Source organism: Pyrgilauda ruficollis, unplaced genomic scaffold (genome assembly GCF_017590135.1).
Source record: "Pyrgilauda ruficollis isolate IOZ18807 unplaced genomic scaffold, ASM1759013v1 scaffold10, whole genome shotgun sequence".
Classification (NCBI taxonomy): Eukaryota; Metazoa; Chordata; class Aves; order Passeriformes; family Passeridae; genus Pyrgilauda; species Pyrgilauda ruficollis.
In genome coordinates this window covers 8,954,953-8,980,223 of record NW_024508101.1, presented here as the reverse complement: position 1 = coordinate 8,980,223, position 25,271 = coordinate 8,954,953, and the positions used below count along the sequence as shown (strand labels likewise).

The window sequence follows — 25,271 nt, the reverse complement described above, 5'->3', positions numbered from 1 at the left end:
AGAGGAAGGGATTGCAGCTTGGCTTGGGAAGCCAGAGCAGCCTTCAGGGAGGTGCCTGGACGTGGACTGGGGTACCTATCTCGTCCCTCACATCCCACTGAGAATCCCTCCCTCCCACTTCACTTTTCAAGGCCAGCGATCCTGTTACAGTTGCCTTTATCAGGCCTCTTTGGATCTCCTCAGAGTAGATGAGGTTTGCTTGGCAAGATCCCATGACACAGACACGCTGGCCAGTGCTCATGGCTCTTTGTCAGCTCATCTCCTGCCAGCTCTCCCAGCTCAGAAGGTAGTAGTGGTGCCTGACCACCAGCCTGCACTGCTGGACCCTCTCTGGGCACAGCCTGGCCCCTCCTCCAGGCTTCCAAGTGCTGTGCATGGCTATGGGGAGCTGGTAGTGCACTGTGCACAGCATCTCTTCTCCTGCTGAGGTGCCTGGTTGTCTCAGGGTATATCCCTGGGGGCATGGGTTTTGGCATCCCTATGGCTGAGAGCTGCTCCTTTGTCTGCCCATGACCTTGCTTGGCGGCGGGTGGCCAGAGCGTGGCCTTGGCGTGGAGAACACACGGCTCCTTTTCCTTCCTTTGCCCTCGGCCTTGGCTAATAAAAGGCACTATCCCTGCGTGACAGTGAGGTCTCTGTGGAACCCGGCCGTGGTGCACAGCCGCGCTCCCTGCAGGGCTCCAGGGCTGCCAGCTCAGCACCCAGCACGGCCAGTCCAGAGGATCCCACACAGCACCGACCAGCACAGGGTGAGTGAGGCGTGGCCGGGCCCACAGTGCCAGCACTGGGCACGAACAGGATCCGTCTGGCATGGGTACCGGGGCAGTGCAGTGCAGGGCTTCTGGTACCGCTGCTAGAGATGTGGGTACCGGGGCAGTGCAGTGCAGGGCTTCTGCTACCGCTGCTAGAGACGTGCCCTGAAGAGGCACAGACGGGCCCGTGCAGTGCGGGGCGAGTCCCAGCCAGGCTGCCTGTCTCAGCAGCCCCACGTGCTGCACAGCCGGGCACAGCAGCCCTGTGGGAATGCTGTGCCTTCTCTCGGCCAGCCTAGGCACAGGACACTGCTGTGTCTGTCACACGTGGGCCACCGCCAGCGTGTACCTTCCTCTGCCTCACCTTGGCTAAAGCTCGGTGCGGGCAGGTCCCTCCCCTCGCCTGGCACGGCTGCCGGAGGAGGAGACAGGCACCGGCCGCCCTCCTCCAGGAACAGCAGCTGAGCCCAGCCCGAGCCCAGCGGGCCTCCGACTCCGCAGCCCACCCGGGCCACCAGCAACCTGCCCAGCACCCCAGGCTGCCACGGGCACAGGTAGGAGCCGGTGCGCCGTAGGGGAGATCCTGGGCACGGCACAGCTCGGGGGCATGGCACAGCCCTTGGCACACGGCACAGCCCCAGGGCACGGGCTGGGTACTGGCAACTGGCATGAGGCAGCGCGCAAGGAAGGAGCTGTGGGGTCCCTTGGCAGTGACAGGCTGGGTACCCCCACCCCTGCCATGCGCTTCCTGTGGCTGACGTGTGCCGGACTTTGCCCAGGGAGCTGTAGCAGTGGGGAGGGACAGGTACCTTGGTAGGGACGTTCCCATCCGGCAGCATCGTCGCCGTGCCCGGGTGAGTTCCTGGTGGAGCAGATGCCCTGCACGGCTCCACCCTACAGCCTAGCCGTGCAGGTGCCTTTGCTATGGGCCATCCCCACCTGAGGCAAAGAATGATGCAGTGACCCCTGTGTATCTGCACCCGCCGGCTCCTGGAGCATCAGTCACCCATCCCGCCACGCTGCCCCCCACGCCTCACTGCCGGCGGCGGCAGGCACGTTCCTGCCGCTCCGTGCCGGGAGCCCGGGGAACGCGGTGCCTCCGGCTCGCCAGCCCACGAGGCGCCCTTTTGTTCGCCGGCGGGGCCCACCGTGCCGCCTGGGGGCCGGGGCGTGCCCGGGCTGCCGACGCCTGGCCGGCCTGGCCTCCGCGGGCGGGCGGGCGGCGGGGGCCTCCAGGCAGAAGGAATCGGCAGTGACATTCCCGTAGCCTGGAGACCGCCGTCCCTTTCAGCGGGCAGCCCATTTGAATAAGAATCGTACACGGGGAAGGGGGGCCACCAGCCGCCATCCCATCGCTGCCCTTGCCCTAGCTCATTTCTGCGCGCCCAGCCCAGGGGCAGCGGGTCCCACGCCGCCCTCGCCCCTGGCCTTGGTCCCGCCGGACGCCGCAGGACGCCAGGTACAGGGGGTTCGCGGGGCTCGGGGACCCTCGTGCCAGCACGTGGCTCTGCACCACCTTGCCTATCGCCCCGGCATGGCTTCGAGCGGGGCGGGTGCCAGAACGGAGTCGCGGCTCCCCCCGCCGCCCCGAGCCCCCTTGCCCTGGGTTGGCTCCGTGCGGGGGACAGGAAAGATGTGTTTGGGCAGAGTCGGGACCAGGCTTTGATCCAGCCCTTGTGAGGCTGGGAGCGGGAAGTACCGGGAGAGAAGGAAACACAAAAGACAGCTCCAACCTAAATTTAACAGTGGGAGCCTGGCCAGAGCCAGGGACGCCCTTGCCCAGCCGGCTCCAGCGTTCCTGGCTCCCCTCCCAAGCTGGCCCTGGCCCGGTGCTGGTACCCCCCAGGGACACTAGTGACTCTCAAAAGGATAGATCCATTCTGAGCCAAGCAGAATGGGGCATGGCACAGTTCATGCCAGCTCTGGTGGGGCATAGCATGGCTGTGTGCCTGGATGTGTGTGTGACAGTCCCCCAGGGCTGCTCAGGTGGACACTGCATGTCGTCCTGGAGGGCTTTCAGACTCAACTGCCCTAAATGACCCTGATTCCTCGTGTTGTCCCTGGAAAGCACCATCATGCCAGTGTGGGGGGGTGCATCCTGGGCTGCAGAGTCGCGCTAGAGCCAGGAGAGGACAGGCACCAGCTGCCCTGCACCCCATGCCATACCCTGCGCCCTATAGCAGCGCCATCTCTGTGTTCCACCAGGCAGATCCCGTGGTTGCCCATGGACCTCTTGGTGCTTGCTTTCCTCCTGGGTAAGCATTGGCCTTGGGGGCACCCTGCATACCCACAGTGCTGGGAGCTGTGGTGGTTCAGGGACCCCAGTTTGGGTGGAGGGTGCTGGGCAGCGGAGGTGGTGGCAATGACGATGCTCCCTGCCTGGCAGCGCCCATAGCCTGACTGCCACAAAGCCCGGCAGGGAATCCAGGCTGCACTAAGCCCTGTCAGGATTAGCAAGCGCCTGACCTGGCTCCTGACTCCCCGCGGCACTCCTCGGCACCCTGGGGCTGTCCGGGCCCCCAGGAGCACGGGCAGCCCAGCCCCCCACTCACCCTGCTCCCTGCCCCTGGTCACGAGGCTACGGCGCTGCTGCCAGCACCTTTCCGGATCATGGAGCTTCATGCTGCATCAGTGGGTCGGGATGCAGGGATGGGACGGGATGGGACAGCTGGGGGTGGGGTGGGTGCATGGGGGAGCAGGGGGTGCCCAGGTGCCCCAGCACAGCACCCAGCCTGTGCCCTCATGCTCTCTGCAGTTGGGGGACTGGTGGCAGGGGGCTGGCAGGAGCCTGACCTGAGCCACGGCTGCGCCCGCGGCAGCTGCTACCCAGCCACTGGGAACCTGCTGGTGGGGCGAGCCACTCGCCTGAGTGCCACCTCCACCTGTGGGCTGGACGGGCCCCAGGAGTACTGCATCGTCAGCCACCTCCAGGTGAGCCCACCCAGCCCCACAACAGCTCCAGCATAGACCCACACAGCCAGGCACTGGTGCAGCTTCCAGTCACCCATCCCTGATGGTGCCACTCCCTGGCACAGGACTCAGAGAAATGTTTCACCTGTGACTCACGTGACCCATCCCTGCCTGAGAGCCATCGCATCGAGAATGTCATTTACCTGAGCAGCCCCCATGAGAAACGGACCTGGTGGCAGTCGGAGAATGGTGAAGTCAGGGTGGCAGTGGGGTTTCCCCATATGCATGTCCTGTGGGGCTGCATGGCCATGGGGGTCTTCCCCAGCCTCAGCCATCTCTGTCTCTCTCTGTCTCCCAGGTGTGGAGCATGTCAGCATCCGCCTGGACCTGGAGGGCGAGTTCCACTTCACCCACCTGATCATGAAGTTTAAAGTGGGTGCTGGCACATGGATGCCTGGGATGGGATGGAATGGGATGGGACAGGATGGATCTGGAGGAGCTGTGGGTCTGGCCCCCATCCCATCTGGGTGTCCTGCAGACCTTCCGCCCCGCGGCCATGCTAGTGGAGCGCTCAGCTGACTTTGGGCACACATGGAAAGTGTACCGCTACTTCGCCTACAACTGCTCCAAGCTCTTCCCTGGAATCCCCAGCCATGCCCTGGGGCTTGTGGATGAGGTGCTGTGTGACCAGCGCTACTCTGAGATTGAGCCGTCCAGCCATGGGGAGGTGCGTGGGGATGGGGTGGTGCAGAGCAGGGCCAGGGGTCTGGGTGGAGTGGGATCACCCATTCCTTCCTTCTCACAGGTCATCTTCAAGGTGCTGGACCCCTCCATCCCCGTAGCAGATCCCTACAGCCCAGCCATACAGGGTATGTTGCCGGGGGTGTGGGAGATGCATGGCTGGCTGGCATCAGGGCAGGTGCTAACAGGGACACGCCCGCAGACCTGCTTCGTGTCACCAACCTGCGGGTGAATCTCACCAAGCTGCACACGCTGGGGGACAACCTGCTGGACTCACGGCGGGAGGTGCTGCACAAGTACTACTACGCTGTGGATGAACTGGTGCTGCGCGGGAGCTGCTTCTGCCACGGCCACGCTGCCCACTGTGCCCCAGCACCGGGTGCCCCGACACCCTCTGTCCCCGGCATGGTGAGGCACACGCACCCACCAGCACGGCACGGTGCCCCATGGGACCTGGCAGCCCCACTGAGCTGGGTGCTCCCCCCAGATCCACGGGCGCTGTGTCTGCGAGCACCACACGCAGGGGCTGAACTGCGAGCGCTGCGAGGATTTCTACCACGACCTGCCCTGGCGCCCGGCCGAGGGCTCCAGCACCAACGCCTGTCGCCGTGAGTGCCAGGGCTGTCAGGCTGTGCTGTGTCAGGGGTTTTGGGGTGCCAGGGCTGTACTTTGGGGAGGTTTGGGATTGTGGTGCTGCATATCAGAGCAAGGAGAGCCCAGGCAGGGGAAGTTTGGCACTTGGGGTGCTGCCTGCCAGGTGTGGGCTGTGGTGCCACACGCCATGCCACGGTGCTGTCCCTGCAGGCTGTGACTGCAACGAGCACTCACGGCGGTGCCACTTTGACATGGCCGTGTTCCTGGCCACGGGGAACACCAGTGGGGCTGTGTGTGATGACTGTCAGCACAACACCATGGGCCGCCGCTGCCACCTCTGCAAGCCCTTCTACTACCGGCACCCTCGCTCTGACATCCGGTCCCCCACTGCCTGTGCCCGTGAGTGTCCTGGGACCCCTGCCCCACAGCTTGCCCCAGCCCTATGGCTCCCGCTGCCGCCTGCCCCAGCCTCACAGCTCCTGGTGCCAGCAGCCAGAACTACTGATGATCCTCTCTCTTGGCAGCGTGTGACTGTGACCCAGCAGGCTCGCTGGATGGAGGTGCCTGCGATGGGCACACGGACGTGGCGCTGGGCATGATTGCGGGGCAGTGCCGCTGCAAGGAGAACGTGGCCGGTCCCCGCTGCGACCGCTGCCGGCACGGCGCCTATGGCCTCAGCCATGATGACCCACAGGGCTGTCAGCGTGAGCTGGGAGCCAGGGATGGCATGGGAGAAGGGATGGGGATGGAGGGATGATGGAGGGGTAGGGATGCAGGGATGAAATTGGAGGGATGGGGAATGAAGGGATGTTGATGGAGGAATGGGGATGGGATGGATGAGGATGGAGGGATGGAGGTAGAGGTATGATGATGGAGGGGTGAGGATGGAAAGATCTGGGATAGAGGGACGGAGATGGAAGGATGTAGGATGGAGAGATACGGCATAGTTCTATGAGAATAGATGGTGATGGAGGGATGGGGATGGAAGGGATGAAGATGGATGGATATAGGATGGGGAAGGAGGGCCATGAAGCTGTAGTCCCACTGGCACTCTCTCACATGTGCATGTGTGGGGGCAGCATGCAGGTGTGACCCACGGGGTACGGTGGCAGGCAGCTCCCCATGTGACCCCATCAGTGGGGACTGCTACTGCAAACGCTTCGTGGCTGGGCGCTCCTGCAGCCAGTGTGTGGTGAGTGCCCCAGCCTGTGGGACTGACTGTCCCCAACCCATGGCAACCCCCAGGGCTGGGTTGGCCCCACACCTGCCCTACATGTCCCGTCCTCACTGCAGCCCGAGTTCTGGGGTCTGAGCTACGACTTGGGGGGCTGCCGGCCCTGCGCCTGCGACTTCGGCGGAGCCTACAACAACCGGTGGGGCCCAGCACAGCAGCCGGAGGGGCAGGGGTGGGGGCGAGAGTGGGGACAGGGCTGGGAGTCACACATGGGGGGAGGGAGGGAGGGGGACAAGGCTGGGAACATATGGGGGCTGGGTTGGAGGGAGAAAGAGAGGGATCTCTGTCCTTAGAGATGGAGGGATGGGGACAGAGATGGAAGTAGGGATGGATGAAGACACAGACAGACAGAAGGACAGATGAAAGTACAGGATGGTCACCCCCCAGGTGCTCCATGGAGGACGGGGCATGTCCCTGCCGTCCCCACATCATGGGGCGGCAGTGTGACCAGGTACAACCCGGCTTCTTCTGTGCCCCCCTCGACTACTACACCTATGAGGCCGAGCAGGCCACCGGCCATGGCCACAGCCACCCTCAGCTCCCGGTGAGTCTCCCTGGGGGTCACTGTGCTTGTGCATGGCTGTGACTGTGCACCATGCTCCATGCATAGCTGCCGCTGTGCTCTATGCATGGCTGTCACCCTGTCCTGCATGTGGCTGTTACCATGCCCTGTGCATGGCTATCCTTGTGCACGGCTGTCCCTGTGCATGGCCACCGTCCCCTGACCCCATTCCTGCAGGGTGCCATTCGGGTGGAGGTGCCCCAGGACTGCCTGGAGTATGACACCAGGGAGCCGGCGGGGCGGAAGGGACGCTCACGCCGTCAGCGCAGCCCCCTCCGTGCTCCCCAGCCCCCTGTCCCCCCGCGCCGCAGCCGCCAGCAGCCCCCCAAGGTGAGGTGGTAGGAGAGGGCACAGTGAGGCACTGCAGGGCAGAAGTGGCTGGGGGTAGAGCCAGGGCCAAACTGTGCCGGTGCCCTGCCCAGCTGGATGTGGAGGAGGTGGTGCGGGACAGTGCCGGCCGCATGGTGACGTGGACAGGCCTGGGGTTCGCCCGCGTGCGGGACGGGGCTGGCCTGACCTTCCGCGTGGACAACGTGCCCTACCCCATGGACTACGAGCTGCTGCTGCGCTATGAGCCCGAGGTGAGCACGGCCACCGCCACGGCCACGGCGTGTATGGCACAGCACAGCCCTGACACTGCCTTGCCTGTCGCCACAGTCAGCCGAGGACTGGGAGGCCGTGGTCAGCGTCAGCTCCCAGGTGCTGCCCACCAGCTCTCGCTGTGGGAACCTGCTGCCCTCCGAGCAGATGTACCGCCAGAGTCTGCCCCACAGCCAGAGGTGCAGTGGGATGGGCTGCGGTGGCTTGGGGATGGGAACAAGGGAGGTGGTTGGGTCCTGCTGCTGTCCTTTTGCTGTCGCCATGGCCCTGCTGTGCCCATGCAACACCTGACTCTGTACAGGTACGTGCTGCTGTCCCGGCCCTTCTGCTTCGAGCCCAGCACCCCTTATGAGGTGACCATGCGGCTTCAGCGGGCTGGTGTCACCCAGCGCCACCCTGGTGCCTTCATCCTCATTGACTCGGTGAGAGGGGTCCCAGTGCACCTTGTGCCTGAGGCTTGGCAGGGGTGGGCAGGGACAGGGAACCAGAGGCTGGAGTGGGAAGTGACCCCCCTCTGTGGATGTATGTGGGATCAGGATGGGGATGAGATGAGGATGGGGATGGGATGGAGATGGGAATGGGGCAGTAGTTGTTGAAGGGGAAGGGGATATCAATGAGACTGGGGATTTAAATAGAGTTAGGGTTGGCATAGGGATGTCAGCATGGAGGGGGATTAAGGAAGCTTCTGGGGATGGCAATTTATATGGGAATATCAATGTGGTTGGGGATGTCAGTAGAACTGGGGCTGCTGATGGAGCTGGGGTAGTTGGCCCCGGCAGCACTGGGACTGTCCTGGAGCACATGGATCCAGCCTAGTGGCAGGTCCCACAGTGGAGGCTGGCTATGCCCCCCCTACCCCATCTCCTCTTCCCTTCCCCCAGCTGGTGCTCCTGCCACGTGTGTCGGAGTTGCCAGGGTTCCATGGGGCAGAGGCAGCAGCGCGCCAGGAGGAGCTGGAGCGGTACCAGTGCCTGGAGGTGTTTCGCATGGCCCCCCCTCATCCCCTGGCTGAGGCCTGTGCCCGCCTGGTCTGCAGCGTGTCAGCCCTGATGCACGGCGGGGCACTGCGTGAGTGGGGAGCCAGGGATGGGACCCTCGAGTGGGCAGGGGTGGAGCCCTGCCCGGGGCAGTGGGTCAGGATATGCCCACGCCCATGGCATGGTGGGCAGGAGAGCAGTGGCAGGGCATGGGCAGGGCGTGGGCAGGTGTGGGCAGATGCAGGCAAGGCAGCCCTGGCCCCATGCTGGTCCTGCTCCCGCAGCCTGCCAGTGCGACCCACAGGGCTCCCGCAGCAGCGAGTGCCAGGTGCAAGGCGGGCAGTGTGAGTGCAAGCCCCACGTCACTGGCCGACGCTGTGACCACTGTGCCCCAGGCAGCTTCGGCTTTGGGCCCCTGGGATGCAGCCGTGAGTACTGGGATCTTTATCTGCCAGGAATTGCGGTCTCTCCTCTCTGTCTGTCCAGCCATCAGCGCCCTCTTCACTGCCCTGTTCACTTGTCTGTCTGTTGATCTGTCTGTGCATGTGTCCATCTGAGCCCTGCTGTCCTGCAGCCCATGGGTTCAGTCACAGTTATCCATCCATCCATCCATCCATCCATCCATCCATCCATCCATCCATCCATCCACGAGTCCCTTGTGAGCACTGGGCTGTCCTGCACTCTCATCTGTCTGTCCACCCACGCTCTTGTGGACTTACGTGTCCACATGAGCCCTTCTGTACCACAGCCCATGGAGTGAGCATGTTCTGGGTGCTGGTCCCCTGTCTGTCTGTCTGTCTGTCCATCCCTGCCTCCCTGCACCCATGTGCCTCACCTGAGCTGTACTGCCCCGCAGCCTGCACCTGCTCCCCCGAGGGCTCGGTGTCCCAGCTGTGTGACAAGGTGAGCGGGCAGTGCCGGTGCCAGCCCGGCACCGTGGGCCGGCAGTGTGACCAGTGCCAGCCCGGCCACTGGGGCTTCCCTGCCTGCCGGCCCTGCCAGTGCAATGGGCACGCCGAGGAGTGCGACCCCCGCACGGGCACCTGCCTGCGCTGCCGCGACCACACGAGCGGACGGCACTGCGAGAGGTGAGCCAGCTCCGAGAGGAGGCGATGGCGTGGCATGGGGCTGATACAATGGAGTAGGACAGGATGACATATGATGGTATGGGGTATGTTGCAATGGTGGCATGGATTGAGATGGGCTGGCGTAGATATGGTGGGACGGGGTAGAATAGGATGGGATGGCATGGTGTGGGATAGATATGATATGATGGGATGGGATGGATACAATTGGTTAGGACAGGGTGAGATATGATGGTATGGGATATGATGGAATGGCATGGGATGGTGGGATGGTATATGATGGATCGGAGGGACTCACTGGGTCCCCCCTCGTCCCTTCAGGTGCCAGGACGGTTATTATGGGAACCCTGTGCTGGGCTCGGGGCAGCAGTGCCGGCCCTGCCCCTGCCCCGGCTACCCTGGCACACGGAATTACCACGGCAGCGCCTGCCACGCGGACGATGAGACACACCACATCGTCTGCCTCTGCGCCCCTGGATACGCGGGTGAGGGGCAGAGCGGGCTCAGGGCAGCAGGGACCCCCTGCACTGGGGCTGCGGGACCCCAGCACCTATAGCCCCCCTCTCTGCAGGGCCCCGCTGTGACCGCTGCTCCCCCGGTTACTTCGGGGCTCCGGAGATGGAGGGGGGGGAGTGCCGGCCCTGCCAGTGCAACAACAACATCGACACCAGCGACCCAGAGGGCTGCGACCCCCGCACGGGGCAGTGCCTGCGCTGCCTGTACCACACCGCTGGGCCACGCTGCGCCCAGTGTCAGCCGGGCTACTACGGCAATGCCCTGCAGCGCAGCTGCCGGCGTGAGCGGGGCGGGGGGTCTGCGGGGCTGGGGCTGCACGGGGGCTTGGGAGGGGGGGTTGAAGTGATGCTCAAGGCAGGGATGGGGTGTGGGGCTGTGGTTGGATGTGGGGTGATTTGGGTTGGGGCAGGGAGAATTTTGGGGTGTGGCGGGGCTAGGGTTCAGGGCCAGGAGAGGTTTGGGGCTGTTAGAAGGGGCATGGGACTGTGCCTGGGTTGGGGCTGGGCAAGGGACAGGGATCGGGGTTGGTGGGGGTGTTGGGATCAGGGGTGTTGGGGCTGTGCAGGGGTTTGAGGCCAAGCAGACCGGGGGGCGCTGGGGTCAGGCAGATTTGGGGTGCTGGCTCCAGCAGCACACTGCCTGGGCAGCGGGTATGGACTGAGCCCCACGTGGCCACCCACCCTCCTGCAGGCTGTGGCTGTGACCCACGGGGTACTCTGGCCTCCCACTGCACCGATGGCACCTGCGATTGTGACCGTGGCACAGGAGCCTGTGCCTGCCGGCCCAACGTCGTGGGCAAGAGCTGTGATCGCTGCGCACCCCACTTCTGGAACCTGGGGGGGCCAAGGGGCTGCGAGCCCTGTGGCTGCCACCCCATACACGCCCTGCACCCTGCCTGTGACACAGTGAGTCCCCTGGCACCCTGGTACGGCTCCACTGCCCTCCTGGGGCCCAGTGAGCTGCACAGTGAGCATGGCACTGTCGCTGCAGGTGACAGGACAGTGCCAGTGCCGGCCTGGCTTCGGGGGTCGTGTCTGTTCCCAGTGCCAGGAGCACCACTGGGGAGACCCTGAGCAGGAGTGCCGAGGTGGGAGCACATCCCAGGGACTGGGGGAGCAGGGGCTCTGGGGATGGGGGATATGGGGGGATTCTGGGTGCCTGGTGAGACTCTAGGGAAATGGAGGCCCTGGGGACATGGTGGGGACTCTGAACATGGGAAGCTAAGGAGACAGTGGGACACTGGGGGCACAAGGGACTCAGGAGATCTTGGGAACCTGGTGGGATGCTGTGGGCATGGTGGACCTTGGGGAAACAGTGGGATGCTGGAGACGTGGTGGAATATTGAGAACATGGTATGTCTCCGGGGACATGCAGGACTCTGGGGACCCAGTGCTTGGTGGAAATGTGGGGACAATAGAAGATGCTGGGGATAAATTGGATTCTGGAGACACAGGGGAATATGGTGGGATGCTGGGACATGGTGGCAGTCTGGGAAGGCTGGGACACACCGCCAACTGTCTCTGCAGCCTGTGAGTGTGAGCCGCTGGGTGCTGAGAGCCCACAGTGCGAGCAGGACAACGGGCAGTGCCGCTGCCGGCTGGGATTCGGGGGGCTGCGCTGTGACCGCTGCCAACGGGGCTACCAGGAGCCCTTTCCCCACTGCTCGCCCTGCCACCCTTGCTTTGGGCGCTGGGACCTGGCCGTGGGCAGCCTGCGGGAAGGGCTGCAGCGCCTTGGGGCACAGGTGCAGGCACTGAGGGAGGGGAGCTCTGCACTCCCACTCAGCCCCCGTCGCCTGCGGGAGCTGGAGGAGGCTCTGGGGCACGTGGAACAGCTGCTGGGAGAGAGGGACAGCTCTCGTGGTCCCCTCCTCGATGGACTGCCCAGGCAGCTGGATGGCACCAGGCAAGTGTGCATGTAGGGCTGGGGTGGAGGGACCCTTGTCTTGTCCCCCCCCCCAAAAGTTTGAAGCCATCCTCCGTACCCAAAGGATGGAACTGGACAACTTCTGGAAGCACCTCCAAGAGTTGGAGCAACATCTCGACCAGCTGGCGCAGGCAGATATGCAGCACCATGACCGGCTAGCTGAGCTGAGCCGCGAGCTGGGAGATCTCAACCGAACCACCTCTCACCTTCAGATCCTCCTCGGCACTGTGGCGGCAGCTGGATTCAGCGGTAAGAGCAACCAGCAAGGTTTGGGCTTGGTGGCAGCCATCCTGGCCAAAGCCTGACACCTGCACCCGCAGAGTCTTACCGCAGCATCCTGGCATCGACGGAGGCCTCGCGGCAGGCGGAGGTGGTGGCCAATGGCACAGCTGGCGAGCTCAGTAGGGCGCAGATGACGCAGCGGGCGACTGAGCGGGCACTGCAGCAGCGGGGCGATACTTTCCGCCGTGGCACGGCTGCAGCCCGGAAATCCTTGCGGGAGACACAAAAACGGGTGATGGGACTCAGCATTGCCAGGATCAACGAGAAGGTGAGAGCAGGACTGGCAGAAGCGGCGTGGGCATCACCCGCCATGTAGTGTTGAGCTGCCATTTCCACCATTGGCATCATCACAGATTTGTGGGGCACCCGGAGACCGGAGCTGCAAGCACGCATCTTGCGGAGGAGCCTTGTGCCGAGACAGCGCGGGGACGAGGCACTGCGGTGGCGTTGGGTGTGCAGGGGCACTGCCTATCTCAGCTCGAGCCCTGAGCAGTGCTCATAATGCCTCACAGCAGCTGGAGGTGGCATTAGGGCAGCTGGGTGTTGTGGCACAGAAGGTAGGGGTGGTTGCTCCATGGCACTTTCTGGGGTGCCTTTGTGTCCCCTTTGCATGTCCTGTTTGTGCCCTTTCCATGCCACTTTACATGACCCTCTTCTATGTCCTGTTTTTTCCCTCTCCATTCCCCCAAGCATGTTAGTTCTGTATGTGTCTATTATGCCCATTCAGAGATGTCCTTTGTGCCCCCTTGGGCCACTGCTGTACCCTCTGTCCCCTTGCACCCCCCTTGCATGTTCCTTTGCAGGCTCACATCTTGTCCCCTCATACCCTGCTCACCCCAAATGCCCCCTCCCGGGGCTGCCCTATGCCCCTGCTCAGCCGGGTGTCCCTCAGATGCAGGAGGTGCAGGAGCTGGCACGGGGGGCACGCAGCAGGGCAGAGGAGGCGCTGGGACGCTCTCAGGCTGCCCGCAGCCGTGCCGAGAAGGCAACAGCCCAGCTGCGGGACTTCATCCGCCGAATCAAGGCCTTCCTGGCAGGTAGTGACAGCCCTGGGTGGGCACATGGGCATGGCAGGACTCAGTGAGCCCTCCCTGAGCCCACCCTGCTCCCCTGTCCCCGCAGAGGAGGGAGCTGACCCAGGCAGCATTGAGCTGGTGGCCCGGCAGGTGCTGAACATCTCCCTGCCCAGCAGCCCTGGACAGATCCAGGAGCTGCTGCTGGAGATGCGGGAGAGCATCAGCCAGCTGGAGGGAGTGGACGCAGTTCTCAACAGCACGGCGGAGGGGCTGGCTGTGGCACGGGATCTGCTGGCACAGGGACAAGAGGCCAGGCAAGTGGTGGGGGCATGCTGGGGCAGGCAGGGGATAGGGTCAGTCCCCCTGCAGTGGCAAGAGCTGGAGCTGCCTGTGCTGCTGCAGGGAGCGAGCAGAAGGCATAAGGGATGAGCTGGCGGGGACACAGCAGGCACTGGAGGTGGCGCGGACACAGGCGATGACAGCAGGGAGTGCCCTGCAGAGGGCCAGGAATGCCATCCAGGTGGCTGAGAACAGAGCCAGAGAGGTGAGGAGCACAGGCTCGGGGAGTGGAGCTGGTACTGATGGGAGTAATGGGATCAGTGCTGTGGAGAGCAAGACTGATGCCTTGAGCACATTATGGGTAGGGAGGTGGGCGCTGGGGAAATGTGGCTGGCACTGGGCAGGTGCCAGGGCAGTGGGGCTGGCACCATGGTGGTTGCTGTGCCTGCTGCAGCCGGTGTCCATACCTGCCAGGCGGAGCGCAGGCTGCAGGTGCTGGACAGGAAGGAGTCGCAGGCGCAGAGGCGGCTGCGGGAGCTGGCACAGCGCATCGCCACCCTGCAGGAGCACGGCCGGGATGCTCGCCACATGGCCCAGCAAGCCAAGGATGGGGCACAGCGTTCCACCGCCACCTCGGGGACGCTTAGCCAGGTGAGATGCATCCCTGCCTGGTTCTGCATGGCACCAAGCAGGTACTGGGCGCTGCAGGTGCTCAGCCTCACCATGCCCTTGTGCTGCCAGGACCTGGCCCAGGTAACACAGCGTTATGTGGTGCTGAAGAACCGGGTGGGCATGCTGGACAGGGTGTCTGGTGGGGCCCTGCAGCGCGTGTCACAGCTGATGGCAGAGGTCCAAGACCTCCTGGATAAGGCCAGCAACAGCAAAAGGAAGCTGGAAGGTGAGAGGGAGCACATGGTGGGGTACATTCCCTGCCACATCCCCATACACCTCCCTGTGTCCCCCTAGGCCTGTCCCACCGGGTGTCCCTACGGTGATACGGGACATGGTGGGAGGCTGCACCGTGAGCATGTTGCTTGTCCCGCAGACCTGGAGCAGCGCTTTGGGGCCAATGAACGGACGATGGCGGCAAAGGTGACACGACTGCAGGCTTTGGAGCAGCAGGTCACCGGGCTGTTGCAGGAGATCCGGGAGAGGGCTAACGCTTACGCCACCTGCTAGGGACCACTGGCGGGACCGGGGGCCGGTCCTGCCCCGCCGCCCCGCAGGCCCCCGAGCCCGGGAGTCCCGTCCATTCTGCAGGTGCCTTTAGTGCGGGCGCGCCTGCAAATAAAGTGCTAAACTGTGTGTGCGTGTGTCCGATGCCTTCTGTCCAGTCTGCTCTGCCTCCTCCCGCCTCTCTCGGCCGGCCCGCTCCCCCGCTCCAGCCGGGATCCGCCCCGCGCTTTCCGCGCAGCCCCGAGCGCTGCGCCTGCCGCCAGTTCGGAGGGGCCGGGAGCGACCGGGAAGGGGACGGGGAAGGGACTGGGAACGGGAACGAGGAGGGGAACCGGTGAGTCAGGACAAGACGGGACGGGACCGTCGGGCACCTGCCGAGCGCCCCCTTTGCGCCCCTTTCCGTCCCGTCTCGCCCCGTCGCGCCCCGCGATGCGGAGCCCGGCGAAGCGGAGCCCCGCCGCCCTCCTGCTGCTGCCGCTGCTGGCCGGTGAGTCCGCGCCCCGCGCCGCAGCGGGGCCGGTGGGCGCCAGGGTCCGGCCCGGCCCCGCCGTCCTGTTTCCGGGCGGTCGCGGAAGGGGCCCCGGGCGCGGCGGGGGGAAACCCGGCCCGGGCCCCCTCCCTCCCCCGCCCGCAGCGCCCTCAGCCGCCCGCCGCTCCGCAGGGCTGGGGGCGGCCCTGGCCCCCGATTCCCCCCAGGGCTGTGCCCGCGGCAGCTGCTACCCGGCCACCGGGGACTTGCTGGTGGGGCGAGCCGCCCGCCTGAGTGCCACCTCCACCTGCGGGCTGCGCCGGCCCCAGCCCTACTGCATCGTCAGCCACCTCCAGGTGAGTGGGAGGGGGACCTGGTGGGACAAGACAAGGAGGAGGGGCACGGGACACGGTTGGGGACACGCGTCATTGAACCTTCCAACTCGCAGGAGGAGAAAAAGTGCTTCATCTGCGACTCGCGGCGGCCCTACGATGCCCGCACCAACACCAACAGCCACCGCATCGAGAATGTGGTCACCAGCTTTGCCCCCCGCCCCAAGAAAGCCTGGTGGCAGTCAGAGAACGGTGAGTAGTGGGTGGGGGTGGTGGAGCATCCTGTCCTGTCCCGGGGGGCTCTCCTTCCCTTCCTCCCACACTGAGGAAGTGTGACTCAGCCTGTGGCCGCGGCCGCGCCCCTGGACCACTGCCGGGTTGGGGGGACGAGCCCCTGGGACCTGTGAGTGGGTGCTTCCACTTGTCACACTTGTCACCCCCAGGTGTGGAGCACGTCAGCATCCAGCTGGACCTGGAGGCCGAGTTCCACTTCACCCACCTGATCATGACCTTCAAGGTGGGTCCCAGCGTGTGGTATCTAGGCTGGGACAGGACAGGATGGAACATGCCCTCAGGGACTGTGGGGCTAGCCCCTGTCCCGCCTGGGTGTCTCGCAGACCTTCCGCCCCGCGGCCATGCTGGTGGAGCGCTCAGCTGACTTTGGGCACACCTGGAAAGTGTACCGCTACTTCGCCTACGACTGCGCTGCTTCTTTTCCCCACGTCCCCCATGGGCCCCCACGCCGCATTGATGATGTCGTCTGCGAGTCCCGCTACTCTGACATCGAGCCCTCCACTGAGGGGGAGGTGAGGCCCTACTAGTGCCCCAGGAGAGTCAGCAGGTCCCCTGCACTGCTCCCATCACCTTGCTGTCCCTTCCAGGTCATCTACCGGGTGCTGGACCCTGCCATTCCCATCCGGGACCCCTACAGCCCTGCCATCCAAAGTGAGTTGCCAGCCATCTGGGCTCCTGCTTGGCTGCTCTATTTTGGGCGTAGCTATTTTGGCTGCTCTCTCCCTGCTCTGGGCCCTACACAGGGATCAGGACCCAATCCAGCCTGCGGGGTCTTGGGCCCCGGCCCCTCTGCACCCTGCCCCATGAGAGCAGCTGAAGATCAGGCTGCATTGGGTTAAATGGAGGAGGATGGCTGTGGCACGGCTGAGCCCAACACCAGCTGTGGTTCGAGATGGGGAGTCAGGCTGGGCACGGGACACAGTGGGTTAATCACCCACCCAAGGCTAAATTTAGACTGGGAGCAGGAGGGGAGGAATCTGCAGGGCAGGGCTGCTGGGAAACTGCAGTTCTGGGGAAGCCGTCCTGTCTTCCCAGGGCCCCCAGGCTGCACCAACCAGGCACAGCCATCTCCTGGGAACGGCCCCCAATGGTGAGTGCCCCGAGACATGTAAAGGTGCTGTGCCAAGGGTGTTGTTCTGCACTGGTGGGGTCCCAGCCTGCCTCTGCTGTGGGAATGCAGAGCCCAGCCCACGCACAGCCAGACTGTGCACAGCTACATGTGTTGGAGCTGAACCCCAACAGCAACATGCTGCCCAGCCTGGCCACATGCAACCACGTGCCTGTGAGCCAAACCATGCACAGCCCTGGGCCAATACTGTGTGATACAGAAAACCACAACAGACCAGCCTGATACTGTGCAGCCCTTCATGGACACCCCATGCCATGCACAGCCCATCCCAGCCATGCCCAGCAAAGCAGAGCCATGCCCAGCTCCTCTGAACCCCCACAGCCTCCTGTGCCATGCACAGCCCAGCCCAGCTGTGCCCGGCAGAGGTGAGCTGTGCATAGATGTGCCCAGCCACCCTGTGCCAACAGGGGCTTCTCCCTGCCTTAGACCTGTTGCGTGTCACCAACCTGCGTGTGAACCTCACCAAGCTGCACACACTGGGGGACAACCTGCTGGACTCACGGCGGGAGATCCGGGAGAAGTACTACTACGCGCTCTACGAGCTGGTGATGCGCGGGAACTGCTTCTGCTATGGGCACGCTTCTGAGTGCGCTCCGCTCAGTGGGGCCCCTGCCACCACCGATGGCATGGTAGGGCAAGCCAGGCCTGTGTGCCCTGCTGGAGCTGGGTAGCTGTGCCGCCTAGTCCCACAGCCCCTCACCGTGGCATCCTGGTAGGTGCACGGGCGCTGTGTCTGCAAACACCACACGCAGGGGCTGAACTGCGAGCGCTGCGAGGATTTCTACCACGACCTGCCCTGGCGCCCGGCCGAGGGCTCCAGCACCAACGCCTGTCGCCGTGAGTGCCAGGGCTGTCAGGCTGTGCTGTGTCAGGGGTTTTGGGGTGTTGTACAGTGGGATGTGGTTTGGTGGTGACTGGCATCATGCAAACTGGCTGAGGGTGTCTGGGGTGCCAGGGCTGTACTTTGGGGAGGTTTGGGATTGTGGTGCTGCATATCAGAGCAAGAAGAGGCCAGGCAGGGGAAGTTTGGCACTTGGGGTGCTGCCTGCCAGGTGTGGGCTGTGGTGCCACACGCCATGCCACGGTGCTGTCCCTGCAGGCTGTGACTGCAACGAGCACTCACGGCGGTGCCACTTTGACATGGCCGTGTTCCTGGCCACGGGGAACACCAGTGGGGCTGTGTGTGATGACTGTCAGCACAACACCATGGGCCGTCGCTGTCACCTCTGCAAGCCCTTCTTCTACAAGGACCCCACCAAGGACCTGCGGGACCCCGCGGTGTGCCGAGGTCAGTGTGGGACCGGCTGTGCAGGGTGGTGCTTTGGTGTTCACAGTGCTCACCCTGCCTGTCTCCCCAGCCTGTGACTGTGACCCTGAGGGCTCTCTGGACGGTGGGCTGTGTGACAGTGCTGATGACCCGGCCAGGGGCCTGATTGCCGGGCAGTGCCGCTGCAAGGAGCATGTGGCTGGTCCCCGCTGCGACCGCTGCAAACCCGGCTTCTTCGGCCTCAGCACTGACAACCCACAAGGCTGCCGGAGTACGTACCAGGGTGGCACCTACTGGGGTCAGGCATGTGGTTTGGCATTGCTGGAAACTGCTGGCTCTCCATGCAGGGTGCCAGTGTGACCCCCGTGGCACGGTGGCTGATGGCAGCCGGTGTGACCCTGTCAGTGGGGAGTGCTTCTGCAAGCGGCTGGTGACCGGGCGCAGCTGCAACCAGTGCCTGGTGAGTGGGGCTGTGCCACGGCCCATGCACACTGCTCAGGACTATGGTACACAGACAGCTGCTCTTTAATGCCCTGTGACCCTCTGCAGCCCGAGCACTGGGGACTGAGCCACGACCTCCCAGGCTGCCGGCCCTGTGACTGCGATGTGGGAGGTGCTCGCAACAACCTGTGAGTCCTTGTGGGGATGCAGAGGGCAGGGGGTACCCCTCCTGGCATCAGGGCTGATGGTGCTGCTGGGGTACCAGGTGTGCCATGGGGACAGGGCAGTGCCAGTGCCGCAGCCATGTGACAGGACGACAGTGTGAACAGGTGGAGACCGGTTTCTACCGCATCAACCTGGATCATTACACCCATGAGGCGGAGGATGCACGGCTGCATCAGGTAAGGGATGAAGGTGTCCCTGGGGAGGACATCGGGCAGAGCAGAGCAGTGGGTGCCCCTCTGCAGGGTGCCCAAACCAGCAGGCGGTGGTCAGCCTCCCTACTCAGGGCAGAGCAGTGCCTGCTGGCCAAGGTGATTTTTTGGACCCCATCTCACAACTCCTGCTTGCACCAGGGCTCAGTGGTTGAGCGTGAGCCGCCCCCAGACCGTCCAGCTTCCTGGACAGGGACAGGCTTTGCCCGCGTGTTGGAAGGTGGCTGGGTGGAGTTCCACGTGAGTGATGTGCCTTTCTCCACCGAGTATGATGTGGTCATCCGATATGAGCCCCAGGTGAGCACCAGGTGGTGAAGCCAGCAGTGTGGTATATTGCCAGATTGGGAGGTGGTGGTGGGGAGTTCCAGATAATGAGGCTTTTTGACAACTGCCCCTTCTTGGCTGTTAGCACCCAGAGGCCTGGCAGGAGGTGGGGCTGAAGGTGCTACGCCCCAGCCCTGTCTCTGCCAGCAGCCCTTGTGGAAACACCATCCCTGCCGATGACCAGCTCTCCACCAGCCTCCCCTCTGGTGCCAGGTAAACACCTCAGTAGGGTTGGGCTGTGCTGGGGCTCACTTGGCACATGGCTGCCCTTGCTCTGTTTTGCCCCCATCCAGGTATGTGGTGCTGTCCCAGCCCATCTGTCTGGAGCAGGGTGTCTCCTACACGCTCCGCCTGGAACTGGGCTGTGCTGCTGCTCATCAGGATCCCACTGCCAGTGTGCTCATCGATTCGGTGAGAGGCAGACGGGCAGTGGGATGGGGGACAGCCACCCTTCAGGGGGATAGGATGCAGCCATAGGGACACAGGGAGAGAGGAACATGATGTCCCACTGACTTTGCCCCGCAGCTGGTGCTCCTGCCCCGTTACTCCTCACTGGAGATGTTCATTGCGGGTGACCCCAGCTCCATGGAGCGCCGGGAAACCTTTGAGCGGTACCACTGTGCCCAGCCTTTCCATGCTGCAGGGCCCTCACCTGTGGCTGAGCCTTGCTCCAGCCTCCTGCACAGCCTCTCAGCCATCCTGCATGATGGGGCGCTGCGTGAGTACAGCCCCACATCCTGTCCTGCACCCTGTCCCTCTGCAGCTGACACTGACCCTGCTCTCTGCCTGCAGCCTGCCTCTGCGATCCCCAGGGCTCGCTCAGTGCCGAGTGCCAGCCCCAGGGCGGGCAGTGCCAGTGCAAACCCAATGTCATGGGACGGCGCTGTCATCACTGTTCTCCGGGAACCTTTGGCTTTGGGCCTGGCGGGTGCCGACGTGAGTGCCAGTGGGAGAGGGGCCTGGGCATCCCAGGGCCGAGGGGATGGGGAAGGGCTGCTCTCCACAGCTCGGGGGCAGACGCTGAGGGTGCTGTGCTTTCCAGCATGCCAGTGCAGCCGTGAGGGTTCAGTGAGCACCATCTGCGATAGCACCACAGGGCAGTGCCCCTGCCGTGAAGGCACCCATGGCCCACGCTGTGACCGCTGCCAGCCTGGCCACTGGGGCTTCCCTGTCTGCCGGCCCTGCCAGTGCAATGGGCACGCTGAGAACTGTGACCCTCGGACAGGCAGCTGCCTGCGCTGCCGTGACCACACGGATGGTGAAAGGTGCCAGAGGTAGGTGGGGTACATGGCCAGACTGGGACAGGGTGCTGCCAGCAGCCGCGGCTCCTGCTGACCTCCTGCCTGCAGGTGTGCAGCCGGACACTTTGGGAACCCAGCGCTTGGCTCTGGGCAGCACTGCCGGCCCTGCCCCTGTCCTGAGGGGCCCAGCACCCCCCGCCACTTCGCTGCCTCCTGCTACCAAGACAGCCGCTCCCAGCAGGTCGTCTGCCACTGCAGCCCTGGGTACACAGGTGGGTACCTGCCACGGCACGCTCAGCGCCTTCTGGGGTGCCCTGTCCCCAGGCACTGCCCAGCGCTCTGTGTCAGCAGGTTCCCGCTGTGATGAGTGTGCCCCTGGGTACTATGGGGACCCTCTGCAGGGCGGGCGCTGCCTGCCCTGCCAGTGCCACGATAACATCGATGTGACGGACCCAGAGGCGTGTGACCGGCGCACAGGGCAGTGCCTGCGCTGCCTCTACAACACCGCAGGGCCCCACTGCGCCGAGTGCCAGCCTGGATTCTATGGAGATGCCACCCGACACAGCTGCAGGCGTGAGTACCCACTGCTTGCCAAGACAGACGTGCCTCCAGGGCCCGACATGTCCTTGGGGACCATGTGCACCAATGGCTGCCCCTGCTTGTGCACAGGGCTGTGGAGTCCCTGTAGCCCTGCCCTGTAACAAGGTTGTCTCCTCTGCCCAGGCTCAGCACTGTGGCCCAGTCCCTGTCCCCATGTCCAACTTGTTCCATCCCATCTATAGCCTATTCTCATGCCCATTCTTGTCTCCATTGCCATCCCATCCCCACTGCCATCCATCTGTCCCCATCCTGTCCTTATTCCAGCTCTATCCTGACCCTGGTCCTATCTCCATCCCATCCCCACCAGTGGTCCTCATGCTGCACACATTCCACCTCCATCCAGTCTCCACTCCATCCTTGTCCAGTCTGTGTCCATCCTGCTTCCACCCTCATCTATCATCATCCCATTCCTGCTCTGTTCCCATCAGAACTTCCATCCCATCTCCATGCCAATCTCATTCCCATCCTTGTCCTCATTCCCTCAACTCTATCTCTGCTCAGTGCCTCTTGGTTCCAGGTTGCTCCTGCAACCCCCTGGGCACTGATGCCAGCACCTGTGGGCCCCAGCAGTGCCACTGTGACAGGCACAGTGGGCAGTGCCACTGCCTGCCCCATGTGGAGGGCCAGAGCTGTGACCGCTGCAGCCCCAACTTCTGGAACCTGGCCAGTGGGAAAGGCTGCCAGCCTTGCGCCTGCCACCCCCAGCACTCCCTGACACCCACCTGCAACCAGGTGAGACAAGACTGGGACAGGGGCTGGGGGGATGGGATGGGGCTGGGGGTATGCTGCAGCAGTGCCAGCCTCGGCCATGCCATGTCTGTCAGTTCACAGGGCAGTGCTCCTGCCGGCCAGGCTTTGGCGGCCAGACTTGCACCGACTGCCAGGAGCACCACTGGGGTGACCCGCGGCAGCAGTGCCGAGGTGAGAGCCGGTGCAGTGGGGGGACCACAGTGCAGCCTGTGGTGCCCTGACACTATTTTCCTTCCCTTCAGCCTGTGACTGTGACCCCCGTGGCATAGCCAGTGCCCAGTGCCACCGCAGCAGCGGCCACTGCGACTGCCGGCCTGGCATCTCAGGAGTCCGCTGTGACCAGTGTGCCCGGGGCTTTGCTGGTACCTTCCCTGCCTGCCAGCCCTGCCACCCCTGCTTTGGGGACTGGGACCGTGTGGTGCAGGATCTGGCCGCCCGTGCCCGAGCGCTGGCACAGCGCGCCAGCCTCCTGCAGCACACCGGGGCTGCTGGCGCCTTCCAGGGCACCTTCCGGCAGCTGGAGGAGAACCTGGCCGCTGTACGTGACGTGGTGGCCGCCCGCAACACCACTGCTGCTACTGCTGCCCACTTGACACACACCATGGAGGGGCTGCGGTGAGCGCTTGGCATGGGGCATGGCTCCCAGGGTAGCTGTAGGGGCAGCTTTTCACCCCCTTCCTTTGCAGGCGGCAGATCGAGGAGGCGACTGAGAGGCTGACACGGGTGGAAGGGGAGCTGACGGCTGCTCAGGATGCCAACTTCAATGCCAGCCATGTGCTGAACACTGTGGACCGGGGCGCCCGCGCCCTCAACCACAGCCTGCAGGACTTGGAACAGCGGCTACACACCCTCAAGACCTCCAATTTCCTTGGTGAGCCACACCACAGAGCCAGGCCAGGGTGGTCAGGCCATGGCCAGGGGTCTGACAGTGTCCCTGTCCCCCCAGGTGCCTATGACAGTATTCGTCAGTCCTATAAGGAGTCACAGGAGGCCGAGCGCCAGGCGGACGCCTCCACCCGTGCCGTGCCCAGCCCTGTCAGCATCTCAGCAGCCACTCGCCACCGCGCTGAGCAGCTCCTGGCCAGCCAGCGGGATGACTTCAATCGCCACAATGCAGCCAGCCGGCGGGCACTGATGGACCTGGCAGCAAGGGCACAGGCGCTGAGCCTGCACCCGCTCAACGAGAAGGTGGGACACAGGGAGAGAACTGGGGGAATGGCACCCAGAGCTGCCCTGATGCCATGCTGCATTGCAGGTCTGCGGTGTGCTGGGAGATGTGCCCTGTGCTGAGAGCCCTTGTGGGGGTGCCGGGTGCCGGGATGAGGATGGGGGACGACGCTGTGGTGGTCTGAGCTGTGGTGGAGCCGTGTCCAAGGCTGACAGTGCTCTGGACCGGGCACGCCATGCCCAGGAGGAGCTGCGTCAGGCTGCCAGCGACATGGCCCAGCTCTCCCACAAGGTGTGTGGCACATGGGTGCTGGTGGGATCTGGTGGCACAGCCACGCTCTGCAGCCCTTGGGGCTGGCACCAAGGGTCTCTGCCCATGCTCAGGTGGCAGAGGCCAAGGGGAAGGCAGACGAGGCCCGGCTGCGAGCGCAGGCAGCCCTGGACAAGGCCAACCAGACCAGGGCCCGTGTGGAGAGCTCCAACAAGGAGCTGAGGGAGCTAATCAGCCACGTCAAGGCCTTCCTGAGCCGTGAGTGCCGGCATGCCGGGAGGGCTGGCCACCCCTACCCAGGGCTTTGTGGCTCTGCACCTGCACCACAGCGCACTGACCCTGCACTGCACTGCGCTGCATTGTCCCGACACTGCATGTGGGCTGTGCCACCCCTGCCCCATGCTGCATTGCATGGTCCCTGCCCTGCCCCAACCATCCTGTGCCCTCCAGCCTCCTCTGGCCCCCCTGCCCTGTCCCATGTTCCCCTTTGGTCTGCCTGCCCCCTCCACCCCGGCGTGCTGTAGGGAACACACTGACTGCTTCCACCTGCAGAGGAGGGGGCTGATCCTGAGAGCATTGAGGTGGTAGCCAGTCGGGTACTGGAGCTGTCACTCCCCGCTGCGCCGGACCAGATCCACCGCCTGGCCGAGGAGATCAAGACGCGGGTGCGCAGCCTGGCCAGCGTGGACGCCATCCTGGAGCAGACAGCCAGCGACGTGCAGCAGGCTGGGCAGCTGCTGCAGGATGCCCAGCGGGCCAGGTGAGCCCAGGGAGGTGAAGATGCAATCCTTCCAGGGAGCCCAGCCCTGGCCATGCTGAGGCCTTGCTGTCTGGCCGCAGGGCACGGGCAGAGGGGGTGCGGGGCACGGCCGAGGCAGTGCGGCAGGCGCTGGAGGAGGCGCGGCAAGCCCAGGGCACGGCTGAGCAGGCGCTGCAGCAAGCTGCCGGTGACATCCAGCACAGCGAGAGTGCCCTTGGCATGGTAAGAGCCCCATCCCTGTGAGCACGGGACCCCGTCCCCACCGTGCAATCAGTGCGACCACGCCAAACTCCCACACCACCGATGCCCAGATGCAGAGCCAGACAGGAAGTGCGGAGCAGCAGCTGGCAGGTGCCATGGAGCAGATTGGGCTCCTGGACAGACAGACTGATGCCCTGAAGGTGAGACGTGCAAACAACAGCCTGGCAGCCACACGTGCCCAGGAGGCAGCCAGCACTGCGCGGGACCGGGCCGGCGAGGCCAAGCAGGTGGGTGACGGGGGCACCAGAGTGGCAGCAGGGGTCCCCCGACGATCCTGCTGACCAGCGCCGCTGCCCAGCAGGTGCTGGAGGGGCCCCTTCGGGACCGGTACCGGACAGCACAGGAGCTGGTGGAGCACCGGGCGCAGGGCGTGCAGCAGGCGGGCAGCCGGGCACAGCAGCTGCGGGAGGAGGCCGCAGGGCTGCTGCAGGACGCCCAGGGCAAGCTGCAGCGGCTGCGAGGTGAGGCCGGAGCGGGGATGCTGGGGCGGTGGTGGGGCGGTGTGGGAGGCCAGGCTGACTCATGTTCCCGTGTCCCTGCAGCGCTGGAGGAGGAGTACGAGCGGAACGAGCGGGTGCTGGATGCCAAAGCAGCCCAGCTGGGCGGGCTGGAGGCCAGAATGAGGGAGGTGCTGGACACCATCAACCAGCAGGTCCAGATCTACAACACGTGCCAGTGATCCCCCGGAGGGGCCTGGACCCCCCGAGCACCCAGCCTCCCGCCGCCCAGCCTCCGCCTGCCCCGCAGCGGTAGCGGGGTGGGGGCTGCGGGGTACCCCCGTGTGAATAAAATTGCAGAGCAAGAGCGCCTCACCTCCGCCCCGTGCCGCGGGCCGTCTGCCACGGGGGCCCCCAGGGTGGGAGCCGGCCGCCACCAGCGGT

At 64.6% G+C, this 25,271-nt stretch overlaps 2 protein-coding genes across 2 annotated transcripts; both read left to right on the top strand.

The window, feature by feature from the left end:
- Positions 1–2,976: 2,976 nt before the first annotated feature.
- On the top strand, positions 2,977–14,779 carry LOC121350693 (laminin subunit beta-2-like). The gene is made up of 34 exons (XM_041462228.1): positions 2,977–3,007; positions 3,508–3,683; positions 3,788–3,911; positions 4,021–4,094; positions 4,201–4,389; positions 4,468–4,531; positions 4,606–4,811; positions 4,891–5,011; positions 5,208–5,396; positions 5,522–5,701; positions 6,077–6,189; positions 6,291–6,370; positions 6,619–6,775; positions 6,971–7,123; positions 7,216–7,374; positions 7,451–7,572; positions 7,695–7,815; positions 8,275–8,461; positions 8,655–8,798; positions 9,227–9,458; positions 9,777–9,940; positions 10,027–10,251; positions 10,662–10,876; positions 10,962–11,058; positions 11,498–11,876; positions 11,962–12,146; positions 12,218–12,447; positions 12,533–12,736; positions 13,072–13,216; positions 13,302–13,509; positions 13,598–13,739; positions 13,949–14,125; positions 14,216–14,372; positions 14,520–14,779. The coding sequence occupies exons 1-34, from the start codon at positions 2,977–2,979 to the stop codon at positions 14,651–14,653; spliced, it is 5,484 nt and encodes a 1,827-aa protein (XP_041318162.1). The 3' UTR covers positions 14,654–14,779.
- Positions 14,780–14,896: 117 nt separating this feature from the next.
- Positions 14,897–25,194, top strand: LAMB2 (laminin subunit beta 2). The gene is made up of 33 exons (XM_041460068.1): positions 14,897–15,137; positions 15,312–15,475; positions 15,568–15,703; positions 15,895–15,968; positions 16,069–16,257; positions 16,333–16,396; positions 17,301–17,503; positions 17,591–17,711; positions 17,974–18,162; positions 18,233–18,412; positions 18,489–18,601; positions 18,691–18,770; positions 18,848–18,983; positions 19,158–19,313; positions 19,426–19,553; positions 19,634–19,751; positions 19,866–20,058; positions 20,133–20,276; positions 20,383–20,614; positions 20,690–20,853; positions 20,933–21,154; positions 21,699–21,913; positions 22,006–22,102; positions 22,174–22,546; positions 22,618–22,802; positions 22,878–23,119; positions 23,187–23,390; positions 23,483–23,627; positions 23,922–24,129; positions 24,210–24,351; positions 24,441–24,617; positions 24,692–24,851; positions 24,933–25,194. Exons 1-33 carry the CDS (start codon positions 15,080–15,082, stop codon positions 25,067–25,069), a joined length of 5,349 nt encoding a protein of 1,782 aa, XP_041316002.1. The 5' UTR covers positions 14,897–15,079; the 3' UTR covers positions 25,070–25,194.
- Positions 25,195–25,271: the final 77 nt, after the last annotated feature.

Excerpts from the sequence above, each read along its gene's own strand:
- LOC121350693 (XM_041462228.1), top strand. The coding sequence starts at position 2,977 with ATGGACCTCTTGGTGCTTGCTTTCCTCCTGG. Across the intron at positions 3,912-4,020 it reads CTGGTGGCAGTCGGAGAATG|GTGTGGAGCATGTCAGCATC; the intron begins GTGAAGTCAGGG and ends TCTGTCTCCCAG. Across the intron at positions 5,702-6,076 it reads TGACCCACAGGGCTGTCAGC|CATGCAGGTGTGACCCACGG; the intron begins GTGAGCTGGGAG and ends GTGTGGGGGCAG.
- LAMB2 (XM_041460068.1), top strand. The coding sequence starts at position 15,080 with ATGCGGAGCCCGGCGAAGCGGAGCCCCGCCGCCCTCCTGCTGCTGCCG. Across the intron at positions 16,258-16,332 it reads AGCCCTCCACTGAGGGGGAG|GTCATCTACCGGGTGCTGGA; the intron begins GTGAGGCCCTAC and ends TGTCCCTTCCAG. Across the intron at positions 17,712-17,973 it reads CAGCACCAACGCCTGTCGCC|GCTGTGACTGCAACGAGCAC; the intron begins GTGAGTGCCAGG and ends CTGTCCCTGCAG.